This window comes from Pithys albifrons, chromosome 8 (assembly GCF_047495875.1).
Source record: "Pithys albifrons albifrons isolate INPA30051 chromosome 8, PitAlb_v1, whole genome shotgun sequence".
Taxonomy (NCBI): domain Eukaryota; kingdom Metazoa; phylum Chordata; class Aves; order Passeriformes; family Thamnophilidae; genus Pithys; species Pithys albifrons.
The window spans coordinates 29,686,278-29,712,605 of record NC_092465.1 but is presented as its reverse complement, the minus strand read 5'-3'; the positions used below and the strand labels follow the sequence as shown (position 1 = coordinate 29,712,605).

Here is a 26,328-nt window from a genome sequence, read left to right as displayed (position 1 = left end):
AACAATATATTTTAAACTTTTATATGTAGTTTTAAGTAGATTTCTGTTAATTCAAAAATACTGTGCAACATCAATAATTCACAAAGAAGGGACTGAGAATAAAACAGTAAGGAAATATTCTGATACAACACCACTGTGGAGAACTACCAGCAAACAAAATCCAAAACTGAAAAGCACAGACCCAAGTATTTGCATAAGTTTAATGATACTTAGCTTAAAAAATTCTATCTGGTCTTTCATCAGGAAATTAAATAAGTAATTGCTCTAAAAACATTTGTGACAGAAAAAAAATACATTTCCAGAAAGATACCTGTTGATCTCAATGTGCTCAACTGTCCTCCGTAAGTAAGAAGAATATTAGAAACAATATAGACAGGAAAAGCACCGGCATGGAACCTTATTATCTGAAAGACAAGGATATAAGGGTAACTTTAATTTCTCTCTATGAAAATATATTAAAATCACACACACAAATATTATAATGAAGTCAAGATGATAATGCAAATAGAAATTATTTCGTAAAATATTTAGTTTCTCCTTTTGATGCATAAGTACTTGATAACCTCCATGTGGAAAATACTAGAATCCCTTATAAATGGCTAAACCAAGCACGTTTTGATAAATGACCAAATTATAAACGAGTTTTTTTCCAGTCAAGGCAAATATTAAAAAGATACAGCATCACACATTTCAATAAAGTAAGTTTCAAAAACTTACACAAGACCACTTTCCAAGCAAAATCTGCATATAGTTATATATGTTTTTAGGCAAAGCATTTTTAGAAGCAATTACATGCCTCAGTTAATTGGCTTCCAGTCTCCCGAGTTATGATTAATATACAAATAGCACATAAATTCTTCTAAAATAACAACAAAATTAAAAATTCCTCATGTAAATGCATATATTCAAATAGAGAACCTTGCCAGTAATATTCCAGAACTACATTAGGTGCTTGCAAATTAATTACTTTGTAGACCCAGAAAGCTGCAGATGGCTGGTCTATTTTTACTGATACCGATGTTGAAATGTCTTCATTGATAACCAAAGAAAATTTGTTGAAAAGGAGCATATGGATCTACTTAAGACTTTTTTCCCTAACTTTTAATTGATGCCAAATGTATTTTGAAGTTTTAACACTACTGACTCATCAGACAAGAAAGTTAAAGTGACCTCCAGTGTCATCTCTTTACAGATATTGAGCTAACCACAAAGCCAAATGCTCCACAGTACAGCAGCTCTTTAGAGCTGGAGTGCTTTCGTACTCCTCTGAGAACTGAGGCCTGACATTTATGCAGACAGGATGCCTTGCCAAGGTGGCAAAATGAGCACTGAGTAGTGTTCCTCTTGGCATCAAGAAGGAATCTGAAGTACCAGAGTAGGAAGGAAAGCAGTAAAAATTTCTATAGATGCTACTGACATAATACACAATCTAGGAATAGATTTTCTTACTTGCCCAAGAACCTGTAGAAGTGATGTCTTCAGAGTAACCTGGATAAAAAACATGTATTATACCATGGTAAGCATAAGAACAAAATACTTCAAATTTTTAAGAAGCCAAGTTAAGTATTAGAATACAGCAATCCCACAACTAAAGGGTACACACCTTACTACTGGCTTTTTGAAAACAAATGCTTTGAAGTTTTGCTTAGAGTCCAACTTTTAATACTACTCCAGCAGTTCCAAAACACTTGCAACACACAGTACATCTACCAAAAGACCAAACAGCCCATCTTTAGATTTGCTTAGTATTTATTTGTTAATAGCTACACGTTTTAAAAAGCTTCATTGTGCATAAATTACAGAGCAATGCAAACTAGCTATAAAATAAAATAGTATTACTCACTTCATACTGACAGTCTGAGGAAGAGTAGATATTTAACTCTGGAACCCTGCTGTCATTTTGAGGCTGAGCAATATGTAGTTTTGCAGAAATCTCAGTAAGAGATGGAACTCTGAAAGAGCAATTTAAATGGTAATTTTTGCCCTTATAATAATAATAAAAAAAGCCAAACATGCCTTAATTTTCAGCAAGTGCACCAAAAGCAGATCTAGTACACCAAGTGTCACGAGCCATGAGCAAACTGGTATAAGGAACTTGTTCATCTTACCACAAAGAACTACATAACATTCTCAATCCACTCTCCACTGAACTATCAAGGGCACGGCACTAATGAAAGCACACAAGTTCAATGAACACACTGCCTCACACAACAGGTAAATATGCTGAGTGGCAGGAATGGGAAGGACAATTCAGATACCTGTAAGTATCATGCTGTTAGAAAATATGGGGAGAGGGGGGAAAATGGGAGGTATATCAAGAAGTAAGTCATAATTGTTAAATTCCTTACTTCGCTACAATTATTGAGTCTTCATGTGACCAGGGTATATGAAGTCTGTAAACATTAGGTTTCCTTTCTGAAATAGAAGAGAATTAAAAAATATAAAAATGATTAAGAACAAGATGTTGCAACTGTCTCTAAATCTACAATGCCACTAAAACAAAGGTGGCAGACCAAATCACTGGGCTTGCAGTTACATTGCAGTTGACACTGCAATGCAGATCAGTGCAGTAAGCAGGAAACAAAAATGACATTTAATAACTCAGGCTGTAACAGGCCAAGATATTGAGACACATCAATGTTCAAAGGACTGACAGCTACGAGAAAACTTCTGCTTTTTAATATGAAACTGAAAACTAATCTAATAAAATCCATCACTTTTTTTAATGGATTCCTTTAGCAACCCATCCTGTTTAAATTTATGTAGCTAAACATTAGAATTGGAGTCCCATAATTAGCAAATAAAAATTATCGCCAAATGTGCTTTTATTGAGGAAGACATTCAACATAATGCAGAAATCCCTCTGAAAGTTCAACTTCCCTTTGCTGGAAAGTAAGAAAAACAAGTATCAGAGGACTAATTTCTCATTTACTTTGAGCTATCCTTCTTAACAAAAAGTAGGAAGAGAGAAATATTAGCAGAGACATTTTAAGATTGTAACAGTATTGCCTAAACCCCATTGCAGGAGAGGCCTTTAGTTTCTACCAGATTCAGTCTTGAAAATTTTAAAGAACTTGTTTTATAAATTTCTACTTTAGAAGACTTGTATCTACCTTTGATTGACTGGCAGTGGCTCTCTATATAAATTTTGAAAGCTTGATATATCTAGAACATAAAAAAAAAGAAGTCACTCACATTCTCCCAACAGTGGTTACATCATCTTTAAAAAGTAAGTAGTGTTCTTACTTGGTTGAAGTGCTGAAGCTGTACATTGTAAAGTAAACCAGTTGAATTTAGTAGAATTTTGCTTGAAGAAAGCCCTGTAAAATATTATTGTCACTTATTAGATAAAATTATCTGAGAACTCTACATCTTCAGATTTTTTTTTCCAGGAGACTTATGTGCTTTCTTATCTGTTAGTCTAAACCCTCACATTTCTCATTTTTCTCTTACTAACAAAAGCAGCACTAACTTTAGTGAAAAATAAACCCCCAAAAACCTCCTGACCCAAAATATTTAGGAAAATTCATTATCCAAACGTTAGTTTTCCACGTTTTCCAAAAGCAATATGCCATACTCACCAAATGAAAAAAGATGTGTCACAGGAAGCTGTACTGTTCTGGAATCCTCTTTGATGAATTCACAGCCCAAAGTATACTGCAATCCAGGATATTAAAAACAGATCTAAACCAAGCACAAGACTATAATACCTTTGCACTTGCTAATTACATTTCACAATTGATCTCTCTTCTATCTTTGCTTACCCCCAACATTGTGTATTTAACTGCAAGATGTCTCTGTCACAGCTGTCTGAGGATACACTCACAGATGAACACTATTAACTTCAGCTGTGAATAATCTCTTGGAGCATGGATTATTACACCACAGATGCAGAGACCATACATGTGTCACAGAGTGTCAGATCTGCTTGGACTGGAAATTCAAGTGCTGTGTTCTGACATTTTCAGGACTAACTGGAAAGGCCTGCCAGATCCAGCTGGGTAATACACAAAGTCTGCTTAGATTCACTAAAAATGTTCCTCTTACTGGTATCCTGAGAGCCCTTGATGCAAAGGCATTCAACTCATTTGTGAAACTGAGAACTGTTAAACTCTGCACAACTCAGTCTGCAACAGCATTTGTGGTCTCAGAGCTCACAGAGGTATCTGACCCATGCTCCTCAGCATCCATAGGTGATGTCTTCAATTATATATAGATATTCTCCACTACCCTCGATAAAAGAAATGACTGTTCAAAGGTATAAATATCAAGGCATGTGAAGAGTATATCAAGAAAAGCAAACGATTAGAATCTCTAACAGGAACTCCTTAAGAACTGATTTAAGAACTGTTGCTTTGTATGTTTCAAGTGCGATTCATGTCTTGCATTTGGTATTTTATCAAAGTAAGTGTCTCTGACCTTACAGAAGGTAACAAAACTACCTTCAAACCACAGCAGAGTGTAGATCTATGGTTTCTCTAAGTAACTTAGTACATATTTAATATCCTTCATTTTCCTTCTGTCATAGCACCAGAGTTATGAACACACCAAGAAAGCAATTTCTACATGTCATATTTTTTACCTTATTGCCAACTGCAGGTGGTACCTGAATGACAATGTGGGACAAAGAAGGATAGTCCTGAAGTTTCAGCATTACAACCTTAAAAAGAAAAGAAAAAGAAGAAGAAAGAAAGAAAAAGAAAAGCCATTACTGAACACACCCCTTCGCTCGCCCCTTGTCAGTTTTTTACCTCTCTTGTACCCCTTCCTCTGGAATACAACTGCAAGTTCCAATACTGTAAACAGAACAGATCCTTCCCCTGTGACTTGCAACTACCACCCCAAAGCACCTCTCCCTCTTACAAATTATGTACAATACTTACCTTGGTGGTTGGAAGTAACTCAGCTCTCCAGGACAAATCAGTAGCTTCTAGGCTGTAAAAATTCATGCACATTAAAGGATGAGCATATTGGTTATGCAGGTCCTACATTATGGCAGTGGATTAATATACCAAGTTTTCTCTCTCTGGATTCATATTTTAAATTGGGAAGAAGTTTGGGTGTACTGCAGCTAGTTATCATAGTAATTATCAAACTATAATCATTTCAGATAGTGCAAATCTTAATTCAGCAAAAACAAGTCAAGCAAAGCTTCAATTCTGTCATACACAAAACACGCAGCGTTACCAGCCATGCAACTTTAGACACAATGTGAGAACTCTTCATGAGCTAAAGCAGCACTGGCATTGAATAAACATGCGGTTTTATTAACATCTTTTAAACATCGAAAGCACCAATTCTTCCTATGGGAACATGGAAAATATGCCATATAAATCAAAAACTGTGTCAGCTGCTAAAGAGCTTGTAGCAGTTCCAAAATGGTGTGTATGTAAGTATATTGAGTTAACACACCAAACTGCAACACATTCATTCAGTCACTTCAAGTTTTGATTTTTAGAACACCAGACTACTTCTGTTTCTCTGCTGATGTTAGATGACCTCAGGACAACAGTCCACAGAAAAACCACGATTATTAGATAAGGTTTGAGTAGCAGTCCTGAACTCAGCTAACCTGCACTTGATGCTGATAAAAGGAGTATACAAAGGAGTAACAGCCAACTTCTTGGATCAGGAAGAATTATACCATCTGGCTATCTGCTGGAGGTAAGACTCTGTGGCTATACACCCCAGCACAGATACCAGAACAGATAAATACCATACCAGTTCAAAGCTATCCCTAATCTGATGGGTAGACTGAATTTACTTTGAGTTTCCTCTACCAATGGAAGCTAAGCCAGTGTTTTAAATCCGTTTTGCAATAATTGTAATAACAAATAATCTCCATATCACCTACATTTCTAAATATTTTTCATAGGACAGTAGCAATTTTGGAATAAGAAAAAAAAATAAGCAATGCTTTGATCCACTATTCTGAAGGCTCCAAGTGACATTTGATGTCTCCATCATAGGATTCTGAAGAAAGAGAACCATAACACAGTTTGGGCTGGAAGGGACCTTACAAACCCTCTCCGAAGGACAGGGACACCTTCAACTAGACCAGATTACTCAGAGCCTCATCCAGTCTAACCTTGAACACTTCCAGGGATGGGCAGTCCACAACCTCCTGCACAACTTGTTCCAGTGTGTCAGCATCTTCACTGTACAGAAATGTCTTCTAATATCTAATCTAAGCCTGCAGTCTGTTGGTTTAAAGCCATTAACTCTTGTCCTATCACTACATGCCCTTCTGAGAAGTTCCTCTCCAGCTCTTTTGTAGGCCTCTTTTAGGTACTGGATGAATGCTAAAAGGTCTTCCTGAAGTATTCTCTTCTCCAGGCTGGACAACCCAGCCCTCTCAGCCTGCCTTCACAGGAGAGGTGCTCCAGCCCCCGGATCAGCTTAGTGGCTCCTTTTGACTCGTTCCAACAGGTCAACATCTCTCATGTGTTTGGGAGAGCTGGATGCAACACTTCAGGTGGGGTCATACAAGAGCAGAGTAGAGGGAGAGAATCACCTCCTTGCTGGCCACACTGCTTTTGATACAGCCCAGGATGGGGCTGGCTTTCTGGGCTGCAAATGCGCATTGCAGAGTCATCTTGAACTTCTCGTCCATGATACCCCCAGGTCTTTCCCCCCCGGTTGGTCTCGATCCATTCTCCATCCAGCCTGTACTTTTTATTAGGATTTCCCTGACCCAGGTGCAGGACCTTGCACTTGTTCTTTTGAAGTTCATGAGGTTCACACAAGCCCACCTCTTCAGCCTGGCCAAATCCCTCTGGACGACATCCCTTCCCTCCAGCATGTTCACTGCATCACACAGCTTGGTGGTGTTGGCAAATCTGCTGAGGGTGCACTTGATCCCACTGTCCATGCTGCCCACAAAGTGAAAATGTGCTGGTCCCACCATGGCCCTGAGGCACACCATTCATCCCCAGCCTCCACATTGACAGGGAGCCATTGACCACAATAATTTCAGTGCAACCATCCAGCCAACTGCCAGTACCATCCAGATGGTACAAACCACAATTTAGGAATCCAGCACAGCATGTCCACAAGGGAGCAAGAGGAAGGACTTCTCACCGCTATGAAGGTCAAAAATACAACTTAATGAAGAAAAAGATCACCTATTCTGAGAAAACATAATCTTTCCTGTCTTCTTGGTGATACAGAAAGCATGAATTATTTACAATAACAATTTTACTTCCAAATCTCTTCCTTCCCACAGAGAATATTTATATGCTTTAAATTCAAACACAGTCTCACAAGATCCATTTGAATAAAGAACAGAAACTGTTCATACTCACCACATCGATAAATTACTGTTCATGCAGCCATAAATCCAGCTACTTGTATCCTGTAAAATCCATACCATAAAACAGTGCATTACCTATGTGTGACTGTATTTATAAACGTATTAAATAATACCAATTCTTTACTCCAAACAATACAGGAGTTAAAGCCGATGAGAATCTCCAAAATTTCCAAATGCTAAGTGTTTCAGTTCACCAGATATCAGCAACTGACCTAAAATTACTCTGCCAGCAGAACCTTGGTGCAATTAACTTACTAAAAAGAGAATAAACTTTCATATTTGTCTTACTCCTTTTCTATTTACTGTGTCTGCAGCAGCTGTCACTACAGTGACCAAACTTTCATAAGGATGTCAAATGATGAAGTGTAAAAAGTGAAGATGGTTATAAAAAGTCTCTCTAAGATTTCCTCAGTTATTGAAAGATATTCACCTTTTATTTTTCATTTCACAATGAAGTCAGACTTCTGTGTTAACAGCAAGTGTTATCTTCCATTAAAAGTCTGATATCATAATCTTGCAATTTCAACTACAAGGATGGAAAGGTGAAGCATAAGAGTGAACAGTGGGGTTCTCTAGGAACCATTATAAACAACTTCAATTTGCCTTTCCAGTTATGAATAAATGTAAAGTTAAACAAACAAGCTTTCATAATTTCTCATTAAAAAATAGCCATCTTACATACCACGCTTAATCTTTTTTAACTAAAAGAAATATCACCAGGCACTACTTTAAGTAGTAGAGGAATACTTTAGATATCTGTTGCTCTACTGCTCCCTCCCTTGAGAATTTAAGTGTTATGAAGCAATAGCACCATGTGCAAAGATCTCAGACATTGTTTTGTACCTCCCTCCTCCTCCTCAAGTTATAGTAATCCTGTCTTTAAGACATAACCAAAGTGAAAGTTATCCTATTAAAGCACAACTAAGATCACAACATACATGTAAACATTGAAGGTGCTACTGAGAAGGACCAATAGACAAGCACCAAGAGCAGACAATCATTTTTCACAATGTTGGTATGAATGTCATCTTTGGTAAAGAGTGGAAACAGGGAGAGCAGGATGGAACAGGAAAGCATCTCAATATTCATGCCACTAATCTAAATTATGTAATTCTGAACACCATATTTATCCACCTTTAGCTTGCCAAGAGAATAAATTCATTCTTGCAAAAAACATTTTAAAAAATTTTGGCTGAATGTATGTGTCTTGAGCTAAAAAAAATATAAGAAATGCACGTTTTATGGTGTCTCCTCTCAATAAGAGACAACTGAGATGGTGAATTTTTCTCATGTCTTCCATTCACTTCCACTGCTTAGTGAAAGATCTCTGGAGACTTTCAGACTCACTTTAATTGTACTATGGGAAAGCAAACCTATAAACAACTTTCCCAGATTAGAAGTGCGGGAAAAACATGGCAGCACTAAAAATAACTTCTTCTTTCAAAACCATCAATACAGAACTGCACTAAATTAAAGGACAAAGTAATCTAGAGCTAACCAGAAGAGTCAAAAATAAAACATTTGAGGTTCAGGTAGCACTGAAGGTTTCAGATCTTGAACACTAAGTGTGACATGCTAGAACAGCCAGAACCATCTTACACAATGCATTAGGCTGTGAATGTAAATGGTTGTCAGCATTTCAAAATCTGTTCATTAACTTGCCTTAAAATTATAGCAAATATATATTAAAAAACCACAGCTTTATAAACAAACTCCAGACATGAAAGAAGTATTTTCTCACCAACATACTATTTTCACAGTAAACATGACTGTATGATTTTCTGTGGCTTGCAAGAGGAAATGTGAAATATTTTCCATCAGAATCCTTGAAAGAAAAAAGAAAATTAGTAAAAAAAATGCCAAACAAAAATAAACATAAAAATACAATGAGGAAAAAATATTTTACAGAATCAGCTAGGTTGGAAAAGACCTCTAAGATCATCAAGTCCAACCTATGACCAAACACCACCATGTCAACCAGACCATGGCACTAAGTGCCACATCTAGTCTCTTTTTAAACACCTTCAGGGACAGAGACTTCACCACCTCCCTGGGCAGCCCCTTCCAATGCCCAATCACTCTTTCTATGAAGAATTTCTTCCTAATGTCCAATCTAAACCTCCCCTGGTGCAGCTTAACATTGTGTATTCTTCTCCTGTCACTGGTTGCCTGAGAAAAGAGACCAATGCTCACCTGGCTACAACCTCATTTCAGGTAGTTGTAGAGAGTGATACGGTCTCTCCTGAGCCTCCTCTTGTCCAGGCTAAACAACCCCAGCTCCCTCAGCCACTCCTCACAGGACTTGGGCTCCAGACACTTCACCAGCTTTGTTGCTCTTCTCTGGACCCGCTCCAGCCCCTCAATATCTTTCCTGAACTGAGGGGCCCAGAACTGAACACAACACTCAAGGTGTGGCCTCACAGTGCTGAGTACAGGGGAAGGATCACTGCCCTGGTCCTGCTGGCCACGCTATTCCTGACACAGGACAGAATCCCATTGGCTTTCTTGGCCACCTGGGCACACTGTTGGCTCATGTTCATCCTGCTGTCAGTCAGAACCCCCAGGTTCTGGCTGCTCTCCAGACACTCTGTCCCCAGCCTGTAGTGCTGCAGGGGGTTGTTGTTGCTCAAGCGCAAGTCCTGGCACTTGGCCTTATTGAACATCATATCACTGCATTTGGCCCATCTCTCCAGCCTGTCCAGGTCCCTCTGCAGAGCCCTCCTATTCTTGAGCAAATTGACACTTCCACCCAACTTGGTGCCATCTACAAATTTGCTAATGGCAGACTCGATCCCTCATGCAGATCATCAGTAAAGATGTTAAACAGGACTGGGTCCAACACTGATCCTTGGGGGACACCACTGGAGAACCAGCTGCCAGCTGGATTCACCACCACTCTGAGCTCAGCCATCAGCCAGTTCTTAGCTCAGCAGAGTGTGCACCTGTCCAAGCTGTGGGCTGTGGCTTTTCCAGGAATGTGCTGGAGACAGTGTCAAAGGCTTTGCTGAAGTTCAGGTAGACTATCCACAGCCTTCCCCTCATCTACTAGGCAGGTCACCATTACTTACGTTGTAAACTGAGTAAGTCCATTTTGAGGCTTTGACTGTAATCCACATGAAAATTCCTAAAAATAAAATTTTTTTATATGCCACATTGTAGGAACTATTATCCTTTTATCCAAAATCTTATATTTTACTTATCACCAAGGTTCTATCTCCTATCTGTAAATGAACATAAACATTATCAGTTTTAACCAACATTGAGGATTGCTACTGCTTAGAATTACATGCAACAGTTACCATAAGTTACATAGGAAACAGCAAAATCTAGGATCTTGTTATTAAATACTAATTGTAAAATAAAACCCCTATGGATCTAGAAACAAAGATGCAAAGGCAACAAAACGAATAAACTGAATGACACCAATGTAATTCCAGGGTGACTGATTAAAGCTGAATCAACTTCAGAAACAGCCCTGATCTTTGTTCCTGTCAGTCTTTCTAAAAGTAATCCAGAAGGTTGTGTAGAAGCACATCAGCAATGAGGTGAGTAACACGTACATAAAACAGTAGCAGTTTAAAGACATATCTGGGGAAAAAGGGTAAGACAGAAAAATGAAGAGATCAGAGATACAAACAATGTCAACTGTCATGCAGGAAGGTTAATACCTTTCTTCTACATAACTAGAGCAACAAGTTCATCACAGAAATTCAGCTAACTGTCAACAGGTCACCACAAACAGGAAGATGCAAACATGAAATCCAATGAAAACATATTTCTCTTTATTGCTAAAAACTGACCCAAAAAAGGTGAACAAACAAACAAAATCAGTTTCACAACCTCTCTGGGCACTTGTTCCGGTGTTTGACCACCTTGCTGGTGAAGTACTTTTTCCTAATACCCAACTGGAATGTCTTTCATTGCAACAGGATTCTACTGCCTATTGTGCTGTCACTCTTCACCTCTGAGAAAAATCTCCAATCTTTCATTTATGTAGTTGAAGACAGCAGCAGGATCCCCCTCAGCATTCTCTTTACAGTGAGAAACTGCAGTTCATTCAGACTCTTTCCCCTATTTCCCAGGCCTGAGGACTAACCATTTGGGTGGTCTTCTTCACTCACTTCAGTATATGTCAATGCCTAAATGCCTTCTTGTAACAGGATGGGCGAAACTGGACACCAAAGCTACTTTAGTATTTCTGCAATATCTTACATTGAAAAAATTCCTGAAATAAAATGGTTTTCATAAAATGGCTCAGCTCACATCAGCAAAACTGGGAATAAAGCCATGCCCTACCAAAGTTGTATTTAGTTCCCAAGACTCCACACAGTCAAAATTCACACTTTTGGCTACTCATTCTTGGGAAGAAAATTTACAAGGAAACCCGTGGTGTGTAGTCCATTTTACCCTGCCATGTTATGGGAAGATGAAGTGATTGATGAAGCAAATCTGAATATTCAGGATTTCCATGAGTGGCACTAAGTTAACACAACACCCATACTATCATTCTTGCAAGTACAGGATGCAAGAGTAGATTAGACTGTACTATCGACATTCAATTATTCTGAGTTCCTGAGATTTCCTACTGGACATCCTGGTGCAGAAATTACTTCTGTGCATCCTCCAGAATCCAAGTTATATAAAAGTGACAGATTTTTTTTGTTCCTACCCTTTTAAACTTCTTTAACACTGAAATGAAATGCAAGCTGATCATTTAGGTTTTTATTCTGTTTATCATTTTAGCAATGTCTGAAGAAGGACAAAGTGTATTCCAAAACTTTGTTAGTGAGAAGATTAACTATTAACAAATGAGTATCACTGAATCCTATTCAAAAGAAAACTGCTGCACACCTGTGAGTTCTGTAAAAACTTCAGGATTTTCCTCAAATATCTTTGCAGGGTGTCTCACAAAGTGGTGATTCAGTACAGACATTCTCTTCTTTGGATCCTCAGTTATCTAAAAAAAAAGGGAACATTATCAAAATTTTACCAGTGTGTGTGATTTAAGATGATCACATGATCACAGCTAACAAAACAATACAATTTTGTGGATGAAAGGCAGGAGAGATTGTCCTTTCTATTCTAAATTCAGTAACGTGTACAGATAAAGTGCCATCAATAGTCAATCACTGCAATACAGAAAGTCTACATGTTATAAAGTATAGCTGAAACTTTCAGGAGTTTTATATCCTCACCTCCTATTAACACAGGGAAACTGTTCTACTAAACTTTCTTTTTAGACATATATCCATTCTTCCTGAAATAACATTTATTCCAGAGCTTAGGAAAAATTGTCACATTTAGGTTTACTGATCTGAGGTCAAAAATCTCTACATCTCTTCTGACTATTTCAAGCATCCAAATGGCTGTATAGCTACACTGGGATTCACTTTTGTTTTGGGGTGGAATTTTTTGTTCGTTTGTTTCACTGTTTTGGTTTGGGTTTTTTCCAAACAAATTTTCCAGGACTAATTTTTGTCTATTCAACTTTCACAAACTGTGGCCATTACAACTGATTTCTGAAACGTTTTATCCTTCAGCATAGTCAGTAAATCAGAAAACAACCATGCTCCCTTTTTGTCTCTCTAAATCACACATTAAAATGAGTACACATGGGAAACTAGAGAAGTCTGCCCCAAACAGCCTCAAAAAGAACAACTGGAATCCTTCCTCTTTTCTGTCTGAGGCTCTAATCTTATGTATTTTTGACCGCTTGGACCTTGGTTCCAATTCATGGTAATTGCTGCACAACATTGTAGAAAGGAAACTGTACAATGTGAGATTCTCCAAGAGCTTTCACAAAGTAAGACATGGGATATTCATTTAGAAAAGCAATAAATAGTGGTAGCTGGAGGTGTACAAATATGCAGGTATTTAACTTTCATTCTATTTTGCTAAATGCTTTTTGAAATAAAAACAACCACAAATACATGCTGGTCACTATGACCACCACACTTTTTCATCCTTTTTTTACTAGTCAGAGGAGATGACTTGACAGCCATTGAGAGGTCACATTCACAGCCACACAGCTGAATAAATTTGTTTATCCTGGTGCAAGGTCAACTGAACCTGCTGCATTGGAAGAAATGTTTGGCCCACACCCCAGCTATAAAGCATCAAAACTGAGTAAACATCTAATTATTTCTGACAGATTGCTCAAACAACATATAACAACAGAATTCTTCAGTGACCGGTACAAAACAGCAATAATTTTATCAGCATGATTTAAAATAATCAAAAAGGAGTTCTCTATATAATAGCAAGATATTTCTCCTGATTAAGCATTCTGGGATAGAAGAAGAAAGTGTGATGGGTAAATATACAGGAGGTCACATATACAGACCTGCCTTGTATTTTCATCTATGAGATCAAAAAAAGCTCTAATGGTAGCCAGGATCAGTTCTTTACACCTAGAAGACAAAATAAGTAAAAATAAATACAAAAAGAAAATATCCAGGGCAATAAAATTGGTCAGAAGAGACATCATCATAATATTATGCTGAATTTAAATTATGATATAAAGTGGTAACAGTAGAGAACAGAGGCATATACAGTCAGTCAATTAACCTTTGTTCCATTCTTACCACACTATGGAGAGATGGTCAGTTGAGGCCCAAGCTCTAGGCACAGCTGAGCTCTGTTTGGGGAAAGAAAAAAGTTAACCTTTTATTAGTATTCAACATTTTCAAATTACAAGCAAGTCTTTCCCCTACTTATTTAAATATTTGTGCAATTATTAAAAAGAACAGTGTTTATTTTAAGAGTTTCAGGTTCTAGGGTACAACAGAATGACTTCTTCACTCAAAGATCTTACAAGCAATGAAGCACTTGTAAAATGGAAATTATAAAACAAAATGACCAAGTTATCTGTGTTAGAGGCTAATGGTGAAAGGACAAATAATGGAGAGCAGAAAACTCAACAAAAATTTCTTCAAAGACTGCTTCTATGACTAATCTTACTATTTTAATAATTGATTCTGGCATACAAGAATAGAAGCATGCCAATAAAAGCTGCTGTAGAAAAGTCAAGGGCGTCCTCAATAAAAAGAAGCATCAGAACACCAGGCAGAAAGAACTGGACAGTCTCAAGTTATTCCTTTCTATAAATGCATTGTGCATATTGTGTTTCAGGGACTAACCATATCAAAACCACCTCCCAGAAATGCAGCTTATCACCTACTTGCACAATTTCAACCTATGAACCATTAACACATCACACCTGGGATGAAAAAACCCCCAAACCAAGCAACCCCAACACAGCCCCTAGAACAAAACAGAACTAGCACCACTACTCATGACATCTCATGCAAAATTCTGATCACCAACACTCAAGAGAAATGAAAGGAGAGCAGATGCAGAGAACGGTTACTGGGACAAAAGGGAATGCAGAGTTAATCTTCTTAGCCTCGCAGGATCTGAGCTGGGGCTATTTATAGACAGCTTTCTGTACAATGGGCAAGGAGGTAAACACCAAGGGAATGACAACTATTCCAGATAACATTTCAAGCTGATGTCAGAACAAATGTGTTAAAAGACTGGCATGCACAGTAAATGGAAATTGGAAATTACAAATTTTCTCCCTCTGCTGAGGACTTTACAGCTTCTTCCATGCAGGGGAACAGGTTGATGGAGAGGGGACGGAATGGCAAAACTGAATACTTTGATGTCTCTTGATTAATTTTGAAAGGACAGATACCTGCAAAAGCAGAAGACTGAACCTGATGATCCTTTACCTTCTTTCCATTCCTAAGCTCTTTGAAAAACAGTAAATACATAAAGAAGGCTCCAAGTCAGAGCTCTCTTTTTATACCAAGCACTCAACTTCTGTACTGCACATCTGCCAGTCTCTATTCACACGTCTCTTGCAAAAATGCAAGGAAATAAACCCTGAGTTCTGGAACTGAAAGTGCAAGAAGGTGGTAAGAAGAAACAGTACCAAGTGGTAGATTTATACTACATTGACTATTCATGATTTTATAACCACATACTACCTACTTGTGTTTATACATGAAGTATTTTCACATTTACTTACAGTGTGCTGCACATACAGACTGTAATCAGACACTAATACATGCACTACATAAATTAGTATCTAACATAGCTCCATGCAATACCAAAAGAATAGTTTGCTTTTTTACCACAACAGATAAGGCACTGTCATGTTGACTCAGTCTTGGTAGAAAAGCCAGTCCTGAACGAACTTGGTAATCTCTGAATCCTCCCGCCACAGAAAGGGTAGTTAAATTTCTTAAATCCTGGGCCTTTAGAATCCAATGATTGTTTACAGCTGTATAAAAATCTAACATAAAATATATTAAAATCAATCACACTTTTCCCCAAAGCCTATTTCATATACAAAAAAGCTATATAAACATTTAACCAGACGTTTCTGTAAGTCCCTCTAGAAGATTCTGAGCTATGATTATCACTTTTGATTCATATAAGAGAGGAAAATTATTATTTTAGCCCCAGGGAGGTAGCAGTTAGGAAAGACAGATACACTTACACTTTCTATACCAGCTGAGCACATACATTGTTAAAGCAGCAAATCATAGATTTATTTGAAGGACAGCCACAGTCCAGAAACAGTCAGCAAGGAAGCAGCATTACATTGAAATCAATTGTAGGAGGGAGAATTAATACAAGCACAATAAATCTAATTCAGCAGCTAAAGATAATCCATTCCTCTTGGGTGTCACAGAGAATAATGAAAATGAATATCTGTTTGCTTTCCCTCACCAGTTCGCTCAGTATCTACATGTAGCAGCAGAATTATCACTAAGCACATATTTAATCAGTACAGTTTAATCAAATCTAGCATTTTCAAAAAGTGTATAGTAATTGGATAATGATTATACTTTATTTTCAAGCCATACTTATTTAGGTGAGGAGAAAACATGATCTTTTCTGCAAATACATTATATAAAATACATTATTATATCTGCATTAAATATTCTCAACCCCACAACCTTTGGGCTTGAAAAACATTAAATTTACCAACTTTCACAGAAATTGTGCCATTTTGGCAATTAATTTGATAAAACTACAGAGCTCAAGTTTTAAAAGAAAAAGAAAAAACATAATTCACTGGGGAGCTTACAAATTTAGTAACATGCCCTGCAACTTATTAAAATTACAAATTATTGAGAGCTCCAGGCCTTGCACGGAAACTCAAGTCCACATAATCCATTTTATACACTTGACTTTCTCCGAGTATCTTGGCGTTCTCAAACAACTACCTGAGTAACAAAGGAATAGGTTAATTGCAGTAAACAAAGCAGCACATTTTGCTGTGGATTGGCAACAATCTCACCTATTAATGCCTGAAAGGATCAATAAAGAAATAGGATGTACTCAGACCACCCGCAGAACTTACCGGTCAGGTACCTGTCCAAAGGCATCACAGGTGCAACGTGAGGCGTGGCTTGTGTAATGAGGAGGTTTATAAGTTCAGGCTTAAAATTCCTCAGAGTGAGCAACGCTCTGGCAACAAGACCACCCATGGAATGACCTACTATTGCGACACTGGTCGGTGTAAATTCTCCATCCTTAAGCAAAGAGCAAAGTGTAAACAGACACATCAGAAACAGACCTGACCTTGAACTGTGGTTATCAGTTGGAGATTTCTGCCCCTAGATTTCAGTTATGGCCTTTCAAGGATAACATTAACTAGCACCGACTTGGCAAGTTTACAAAATGAATACAAATTTATTTGCTATCTCAAAAAACATGCTTAATGTGAAATTTCCGCCTCAAAAGGAAATACTATGTAGCCTGTGTTAGCTTAATAAATTTAAGGCTATTTTAATTTCCTTGGTATTCTCAGTTCCTGAGAGTCTCAGAACTTTCCTAAAGAAGACTGCATGTGAGGCAGTGCTATATTAATATTTTAATAAGCTAGAGAAAGTTTACGTCTCTACTAGAAAAAAACATACACTGTGCAAGGAAGTATTTATTTAGAAACCCAATACAGAACCTAACCAAAGCTCGGGAATTGTCACAAGCATTAAAAATCTGTTAAAGAGAAGCGAATCTCTGCATTATTATCACCTTCAATTATCGACACACACTATAAAGTCTCCCTCCCTTATTCATCACCCTTGAGTTTTCCAGCAGAAAAGGCATCCAGAATTCCATTCTCAAATGCAAGTACATTACTCAGCAAATGCCACTACTTACCTTGTACAACTTAAGAATTACTTTTATGCACTCATGCACAAACTTGGTCTGTCGTTGCAGACTCCCACCATACAATGCAACCAACTCCTCATTAAAGTTGACACTGAAGAAATTAAAATGATACTTGAAATCAACATCTTCTGCTTTTCGAAGTGCAATGGAGCCAAGAGAACGTACTGGAAAGAGAAAGCACAAATTAGAACAGTCTGACTGCTTATCACCATCTTTAGTAGACAAACAAATATATTATCTACTAAGAAACAAATGTTTTATTAAATCCATTGTTCATCTCAAGCCATTTACAAAAGACATCCAAAAGCAAACATTCACTTGAGCTTATCATTGACTACAGAAATATTTTATGTCAAATACAAATTTATACAGGATCAAGGATTATGTTCCTCCACCCAAGAGCTGCTTTCCTCATCTCATTTGCACCTTACCAGTGCCACCAGGACAAGAAAGCAAAATGAGCATTTTTGATTTCAACTGTAGAGGCATTCCCACTGCTAGGCTTTCCTAAAGTCCTTTGAAGACCATGTACTCTAAAACAACATTCCCAAACATCACCAAAATATGCATGGGGGACTGCAAAACCAAACTCTAAAGGACACTTTTCCATGTAAAACCTTGTGGGAGAAAACTGCAGTTTACAAGGTCTTGCATGTGACCTGTTTTCCCTGTCTAACCCTGGCTGCTTTTTAATACAGCCTTTTAAGTGCAGAATTGTCCCCCAGTTTCCATGGAGACATGGCAGGATGGGAACAATAACAGTTGCAAACAAAAATGCATGGTAGGGAAAGAATAAAATAAAAGAGAAAGTCCCAAACATGAGTATAAAAAGTAACTAATCATTGCCTGAAAGGTCTGCCCAAATCCAGCACACAGGAGCAAGACCCTCCTGGAGTACAACAGATTGAGAGAACTGTAGAACCTTCCTTCTCAGAAAAGTCTGCTATAGAGAAATTAAGGTAGGAAAGAAATTCCAGAAAGGCTCCTGATATGGAACAACAATCTTTATGACGTAATTTGTATGTTCAAACACCCAAAGAGATATTATCAGCATGATGAAAATTGTGAATCTGATTTATAGTCAATCATTTCACCAATTCTATCTGTAACTAATAAGCAACAAGAGCACCTTCAAAATGGTTTGAAAATATCTAAAAAGTATTTAAAAGGTCAAGTACCTTATCATAACCTTGTATCTTGGAGCTCATGGTAAAAGGAACAACAATATTGCACAAGGTCATCACAAGGCAAGCATCCGACTGATTGCTGAACAGAACTCAGGATCAAAATTCTCCCAGTCTCAGGTTCATTCCCAACAACTAAACCAGATCATCTCTAACTTGAAGCCTGAATTTTGTACATTTTATGAAGTTCATTTTAGTGCCCATGAAAGATGATGAAATAGCATTTAAAAAGTGCCTGTAACACATCCAATCCTCCTGAAGGCAGTCACAGCAAGGTGGGGTCAGCCCCTTCTCCTGAGTATGAAGTGAAAGGACAAGACGCCTCAAGTTGCACTAGGGAGGTTTCGACTGGATCTTAGGAAAAGTTTCTTCCCCAAAAGGGTGGCCAAGCATTGGAACAGGCTGCCCAGTGCAGTGGTGGACTCACCATCCTTGGAGGCATTTAAAGCAGTGTAGAAATGGCCCTTAGGGACAAGGCTTAGTGTTGGGCTTGGTAGTGCTGGGTTAATGGCTGGATTTGATAATCTCAGAGATCCTTTCTAACCTAAATGATTCTATGAAAAAACAACTCCAGCAAAGGCAGCAGCAGCATTTCTGTCTTTGTTGCTCAGCAGACATGAAAATATTTTAAACTAATATGAAAATCTCAATAGCAACACCTGCTCTGTTTATCCAGGTATCAGAATAAAATTGTTACCTGACACTGAATTCTGAACAAAATATGAATTGCCATAAATTCCATAATAAAACAAAGAATGTTCTGAGCCACTGATTAAGACAGAATAATTTATTTTATAAAAGAGTTGGTAAAATGCACACATGACTTACTGCCACTCTCTGTAAGTCTGTTTCTAAAAGAATATATATTTAAATATTTACTGATCTTAAGCAACATATTATACCCACAGCACATAGTACTTCTACCCACCTAGTTTGTTTATTCTTGGATACTTCCTTTTGATTCCTAACATGCCTTGAAAGTACCATTCTATTTACTGCATAATGATGTACTGTCATGTTTAGAGACAGCATTAATTCACAGATTTGCAATACTTGATGCAAAATTACAAAAGTCCATATGGCATCTCTCATAATCATTATGTTTGCAATCTTCTTTGGGTGGTATTGTGTCTGGAAGTCTGTATGGGTTTTCTAAAAGAACTAGTTGGTAAAATATTTTATGTTGTTTTAAGGTAAGCAAGTATGTTCTCAAAAAAAAAAAAGCTCTGTAAAGGTTCCCTGAAATCATATAACTTAATAATCAAGTTTAGTGCAAAGAGAAGGAGAAGTTATCACAGTAAGACATCGTGGTTGACTGTGGTGGTTTTTCCCACACAGGCACGTCCCTTTGGCTAATATAGTGAGACTGTTACTGTTTCAATGCACATTTTAGAGAACAAAAATAGCCTGACAAACCCAGCCCATAAGGAATTGTAGATACCAGAGGAAACCCTGAAACACCAAACTTCATGTTGATCAAATGATTAGCACTGGTATTCACAATGAAAATTAAAAGTGCTTTAAAACTATTCATTCTTTTCATTTGGAGCCTAGAACTACAAGAGGGAATAACCTGAAAGAGAAAGGCAGGCTATGTGTAAAGTCAGAAGATGATGCTGAGGAAAAAGCACCACTACATAAAGAAGTAGGAAATGAAGCTACAGGGCAAGCCACAAGATGCTGCTTGTTTCTAAAGCATGTAATTCCTTCACATCAAGATGATAAGAGTGTTCAGTCTCTTCTAATCAAATTCAGGTCTTGTTTTATTCGGCATAAACTGCACTAAACCTTGTTCAAATACAAACCAACTGGATGTTTGCAAACAAAAGTACAGGAAGGGTGTGACACTGCCACATTACAGCACTGCACTGTTTCTGGCTTTCACAAGTTAAAGTGTTGCTCCAGAGAAATATTATGGCTTAACCATTTAACTGGTGTCAAACAAAAATAACATATTTTGACTATTTGAAACTAAACACAGACCAATAACTGTACCTATATCATAATATGATCAATCATTATGATATTATTTCAAAGAGAAAATTAAATAATGCATACATATGAGAGCTTTTTTTGTAACATATCTATAACTTCACTGAACACTTACCTTGTTTGTAACTGCCAGCATTCCCAGGAAGAAAGAGAACGGGAATTCCTGTCAATGGGAGATTTTTGTTTTCCTCAGCGTAGTTCCCTTCCCCATAGAGATAGAGCTCATACGCTGGGTATCGTCGAGCTGTTTTCTTGGGTAACTTTATTTTCTATTGCAAAAGTTAAAAAGAAAAAAAATACTTTGTTCATAGTATTACAAACAAGAAAATACAGTGGCTGTACAGTGCTTTGGCTTACGTTTTATGTATGGTTTTAAGTTATTTTGTAAAGAATATACAATGAAAAATGGGGTTTGCTTTTAAAAAACTAATTAAAAATAAAGTATCAAGCATATTGTTCAAATAGGTATTACTGTGCAGAACAGTGGCTGCAGTTACTTACTCGAAAGAGCAATTAACTTTAACTAGTTTTGAAACAAACTATACATTCATAAAGTAAACCCAGCTTATAACACAGGGGTGGGAAGGGCATGTTAAAGCCCAATCACTCCTCCCAGGACAGGAGAATCTGAGACCAGAAACTGGAGCTCGTGAGGGATCCCAATTCCTACTGTTGCGCCAGAACAGTTCTGGAATCCTTTCCAGTACAACGTAGCTCAGAACAAGGATGTGCCACCGTGCCTGACACAAAAGCTGAATCCCGAGAAGAGGCATTTGTAGGTGACTGTCAGATCACACCTGTCAGGTCAGGGTAAGTTACAGATCCTGTGTAAATTCTCTTAGGGCATTTTTACAGATATGTCACCTGCAATGTAAACAATAGTAGTAACCAACTCAATATGGCTCATCAGGAAAAACAAACCCATACTTTGTGCTTCTTCTGTTTGTTTCATTTTCAGAGTTGATTTTGTGGCTTAGTGACAGATCACAAGGTTTTGTAACAACTCAGGGTCCAATTTACATGTCAGTTCAGTTGTCACATTGAAAAAGGCCACATTTCTTGTATTAAAATGAAGAAGAAAAGAACTAACCCTCTAACCTACCACATAAATTACTCACAGGATTATGATTCTTAAAGAGAAAAGAACACGATCTCTTAGAACCTGAGGGCTACGTGAGGATTAATCTTAAACCATTAAGTCATGACTCTTAAGAGTCACGTGACACTGTTCTAAATCAAATAAGTAGTAAACAAGAAGACATTTAATTAACTCCTGCATGGAGGAGGTTGGTTGGTTTATAACTCTGAATTTCTAAGATGCAGATTTTTAAAATTTCAATGAATGCACATGGATTCACTCCAGCATTTGATTAATTATGTAATAGTAATTGAGAGACAAATGAGACAATAAAAGTGCATTAAGGTGTAAGTCATAATTTAAGGAAAAACTTTTGTCAAAACTAAACTCAGTTTTACATCAGAAATCTTCTCTAAAGCCTTTCTTAATTTTTTTCATGAAATACAAACAGGTCTATTTCAAATATTTCATAATTTCTCTCAGCTTCATCTACAGTAAAGGTGATTTAGCTTTAACTTCCTGCTCACACACACTCCTTCCCTTCCCCTTTTCTTCTCTCTTCATCTAAAGACTATTTTCCTTCTCCCTCAGCCTTTAAATTGTTTACCATATGGATTATAGGCAACCTTATCTTATGATGTTTGATATAGATATTTGGAATTTATATTCTCTACATATTATTTATAATATTTTAATTATAATAGTAACTACCAAAATAGAGAGAGAGTGCATTTAATTCTTTCACTGTCAACAAAAAAGACTGAGCTGTGTTCAGGGCTTACATCTTCAGATCATCATGTCAACAGTCTTTTCCTTTTCTCCACCATCTTGCCTTTCCAGCTAAACTGACCTCACTGCCCCATTCTCTTTCCTTTGTGCTGCTCCTTTTTCAAAGGCTTTCAAAATTATGTGAAAAAAACTTCATTGGTTTCCATTACTAAACTAAGAGTGCCACCAAGATACGCTTATATGACTTCCCAGCGGATCAAACCAACTGTTCTCACACAGCATCTTCCTGGTTCGTTGTCTTTTCAAAAACTTTTACGTAGCATAAAATTAACAAGCTGTCCCTTGGGTCAATGTCGAAGGCAAAAACCCACACACCCCACAAGAATTGTGCTGCCAAAATACTGAGATTTGAGTTTTGGTAAATCACAGTGCTCAAATGTTATAAACAAAATGGCAATGCATAACACCAAAGGAAAACAGACATTCATGTTCCACGACAGTGGATTTAATTTTGAATTTCCAAGACGTGGATTATGTAACAGGAACATTTTAAAATGTCAATGGACCTTCATTTTTCACCCTGGTTTCCAAAGAAATTATGTTTATGTGAGAGTTCTCATTACTAACTTCTGAACCTCTTACCAAGTATGACTGCACAGGACAAAAGCACATTAAATTCAAATACTGCAATTCTACAATTCATATAGAAAAAAGATAGTTCAGTACAAAAACGAAAGAAAAATCTGAAGTGATTCCATTACGTAGTATTAGGCTGACTGTGGGCTAACTCACACTGACAGACACAAAAGAAATGGAGCTTCTTGTTTTACTGTTCAAGTAGTTTTTTGTTTCAGGGCAGTCCCGTGGTGTAAAGGAATTGCAAGGACCTGAGTTCGAGTCTCAGTGGGACCGTCTCCTGGCAGTTCAAGCCTCCCTGCCATCCCATCCCGTCACATCTCGGATGCTCAGCAGGATCAGCCCCGGTTAGTACTGGGGGCTGTGACAGTCCCAAGGACTTCACTGTCACTGTCCAAGCTCGCTCAGCCGTGGCAGATGGACCTCAGGACTTAAACGGTGGGGCCAGTTCTGCACACGCTGTGCCTCACCTAAAACATCCACTGTGCAGGCTGCAAGGGCACACCCACGTGGGGAGAGCCCTGCCCAAAGCTTCCTTCTCGAAGTCTGGCCATACATACATAGTTATTTGTTGTGCAATGTGATACCAATCCCGGAAGCAAGGACAGGCACCTCCCACCTGAAACTCCTACCTTGTTATTTCCTACCAAAGCCAGCACTACGACGACATGAAAAATCTAACAAACAACACCCCCAGCAATGAAGAGGTACTTGGAAAGCACAGTGCCTTAGCAAACCCAAGCCAATTCACAATTTCTCCCCTGGCCCAAAGCACTGTGTTCTACACAGTGAAAGTGATTACTCAGGAAAGTAATTCCAGGAGCCAACACTGCCAGTGGTGACTTGCACCTCCTGCATGGAGCTGCTGCTCACCTTTAAGCCGGGAATCCCTCACCAGCACAACAGCTGTCTAAAGATGCTTAGAGTTTAAACCCTGACATAATGAGTAAATACAAAAGATGTGTGTTGGCAGACAAGAGTTTCAGACATCCGCCAATAACATCACACAGATTTTGATAGTAACTTTCTGTTGGTTGGCTTCAGATTGAAGCTGGAGTAGGTTTTGGCTGCCAGGAGATCTGAAAACTTGCCGCGTCGTATTTAAGTATTCATAACTGCTTAAACAAACTTGTCCCACAGCACTGACAAAACAATCCTTGGAGCTAATCCGAGGTTCTCTTTTATAGGCTAACACAACTATGTCAATGTTAGCAAATGAAGGTTAATAGATCCAAAAATTAACTTTCTGCTTCATTACCAATTTAGGTCCTAAAGTTTTGCTTTTAGATCTTTACTATATTTGCAGCCTACTTCAGAACAGAATATTATGCACAATACTTCGTATTTTTTACAGCATAGATTAGATCTTAATGTTAAATGAATGTTCAGGAGTCGCAAATTAAGTTTCTAATAAGGCAGAAAATGCTGTAGAAAGAATTACAATTGGAAAGACAAACTGTTTTCTAACAACTGCTGCAGCTTTAGCAGCGACCCTACAAATATATATTTACATCCTCGCACTATTAAGACAGAATGACATGCCTGGAAAACAGAAGTTACAGCGGCAGTTCCCTCTCTCAAACTGATCCCAGGTTTCCAGAGAGGCTCCCACAGGGCTCCCTTATCAAAACCAGAGGAACCTCGGGCAGATTCACAACTTCTCCCGCAGGCTGCAGGACATGCCACCTCCGAAGTGCTCACAGAAAGCACCTGCTCTGCTGTTCACTGCTGTGAGAAATATACCAATTTGCAAACCTCTGGTTTGCGCTTTTTTAACACATTACTTGCCTCACACTCCCAAGTCCGGGGGAAGGCCGAGAGGTGCGAGGCTCGGCCTCCCGGCGCTGGCATCGCTGCCACAGGAGCCGGCCCGGCCTCCTCCTCCGCCAGCGATCGGAGGAGCTTCTGGGGCTTTCCCCGCGGCCACAGGAAACCAGCCAGGGGCAGCTGCGAGCTCGGGGCCGGAGCAGCAGGGCACACCCCGCCGGGTTACAGGTGGGCAGCCCTGCCCGAGCCCCCTCCCGAGGGGCAGCGCCGAGGGGCGCGGGCACAGCGGGGAGCGCTCCCGGCCGGGGCTGCCCCTGCCCTGCCCCTGCCCTGCCCGCGGGGAGCGCTCCCGGCCGGGGCTGCCCCTGCCCCTGCCCTGCTCCTGCCCTGCCCGCGGGGAGCGCGCCCGGCCGGGGCTGCCCCTGCCCCTGCCCTGCTCCTGCCCTGCCCGCGGGGAGCGCTCCCGGCCGGGGCTGCGGCTGCTCCCGGCGGGGCCCACCTGTTACACGGCGCCGCACTCACCAGGTACTCGGGGTACTCGTACATGTAGGTCATGCTGCACCGGTTCTCCTCGTAGAGGAACAGCACGTCCCGCACCCCCAGCAGCACCAGCGCCGCCAGCGCCCCGTAGAAGAGCGCGGCCAGCGCGGGCAGCCCGCGGCCCGCCCGCCCCATGGCACCCGCGGAGCGCAGCGCGGCTCCCCGCGGGCTCCCCGCGCTCGGGCACGGCGGGGCAGGGCCGGGGCGGCGGCGCCACCGCCCGGGAGGCGGAGCGGGTGGGCGGGGCCCCCATAGCCCGGGAGGCGGAGCGGGCGGGCGGGGCCCCCATAGCCCGGGAGGCGGAGCGAGAGGCGGGGCGGGCGGGACTCCCCATAGCCTGGGAGATGGAGCGGGAGGATGGAGCGGGTGGGACTCCCCATAGCCTGGGAGATGGAGCGGGAGGGACTCCCCATAGCCCGGGAGATGGAGCGGGAGGGACTCCCCATAGCCCGGGAGATGGAGCGGGCGGGCGGAGCGGGAGGCGGAGCGGGCGGGGGCCCCCACAGCCCGCCCGGCCCGGGGCCGCCATGTTGGGCAGGGCGCGGGGCAGGGCCCGCCATGTCGCGGCCTGAGGGGCGGGCGGGGCCGCCCCTCGGCCCTCCCTGCTGAAATAAACCTGCTCCACGGACCCTGCCCCGGCTGGAGCAGTGCAGTGATAAATGTCCATCAGGCTTCAGGCACTCACCGCGTAAAAGGCGTGGTTAAGGGTGTTGGGTTTGAATTTTTTCCCCTCTTTGTGTGCGTTTGGTTTGTTTGCTTTAATTCAGGTACATAGAATCAGAATCAGCTGGGTTGGAAAAGGCATGAGATCATTAACACCTTAGTATCTTTCTTTATCCTTAGGCACTCTGCTGCATTTTATTCCCGGTGAGATGCTGCCCGAGCCCCTGCAGGGCACA

The 26,328-nt window shown here is 39.7% G+C and overlaps 1 protein-coding gene across 1 annotated transcript in view; it reads right to left on the bottom strand.

Moving 5' to 3' along the window:
* The window catches only part of PGAP1 (post-GPI attachment to proteins inositol deacylase 1), a 39,334-nt gene extending 13,706 nt beyond the window's left edge, over positions 1 to 25,628 (bottom strand). Inside the window, exons 1-20 of the mRNA XM_071563014.1 lie at positions 25,412 to 25,628; positions 20,795 to 20,948; positions 17,492 to 17,667; positions 16,689 to 16,860; positions 15,451 to 15,611; positions 13,897 to 13,949; positions 13,656 to 13,722; positions 12,164 to 12,269; positions 10,381 to 10,436; positions 9,054 to 9,137; positions 7,305 to 7,354; positions 4,884 to 4,935; positions 4,583 to 4,660; positions 3,582 to 3,657; positions 3,247 to 3,320; positions 3,114 to 3,165; positions 2,349 to 2,415; positions 1,844 to 1,952; positions 1,450 to 1,488; positions 311 to 404 (exon numbers count right to left, since the gene is read on the bottom strand). Of these exons, the coding sequence (XP_071419115.1) occupies positions 311 to 404; positions 1,450 to 1,488; positions 1,844 to 1,952; positions 2,349 to 2,415; positions 3,114 to 3,165; positions 3,247 to 3,320; positions 3,582 to 3,657; positions 4,583 to 4,660; positions 4,884 to 4,935; positions 7,305 to 7,354; positions 9,054 to 9,137; positions 10,381 to 10,436; positions 12,164 to 12,269; positions 13,656 to 13,722; positions 13,897 to 13,949; positions 15,451 to 15,611; positions 16,689 to 16,860; positions 17,492 to 17,667; positions 20,795 to 20,948; positions 25,412 to 25,564 (1,873 nt within the window). The 5' untranslated portion in view covers positions 25,565 to 25,628. The remainder of the gene's footprint in view (positions 1 to 310; positions 405 to 1,449; positions 1,489 to 1,843; positions 1,953 to 2,348; positions 2,416 to 3,113; positions 3,166 to 3,246; positions 3,321 to 3,581; positions 3,658 to 4,582; positions 4,661 to 4,883; positions 4,936 to 7,304; positions 7,355 to 9,053; positions 9,138 to 10,380; positions 10,437 to 12,163; positions 12,270 to 13,655; positions 13,723 to 13,896; positions 13,950 to 15,450; positions 15,612 to 16,688; positions 16,861 to 17,491; positions 17,668 to 20,794; positions 20,949 to 25,411) is intronic.
* Between the last annotated feature and the right edge of the window lie 700 nt (positions 25,629 to 26,328).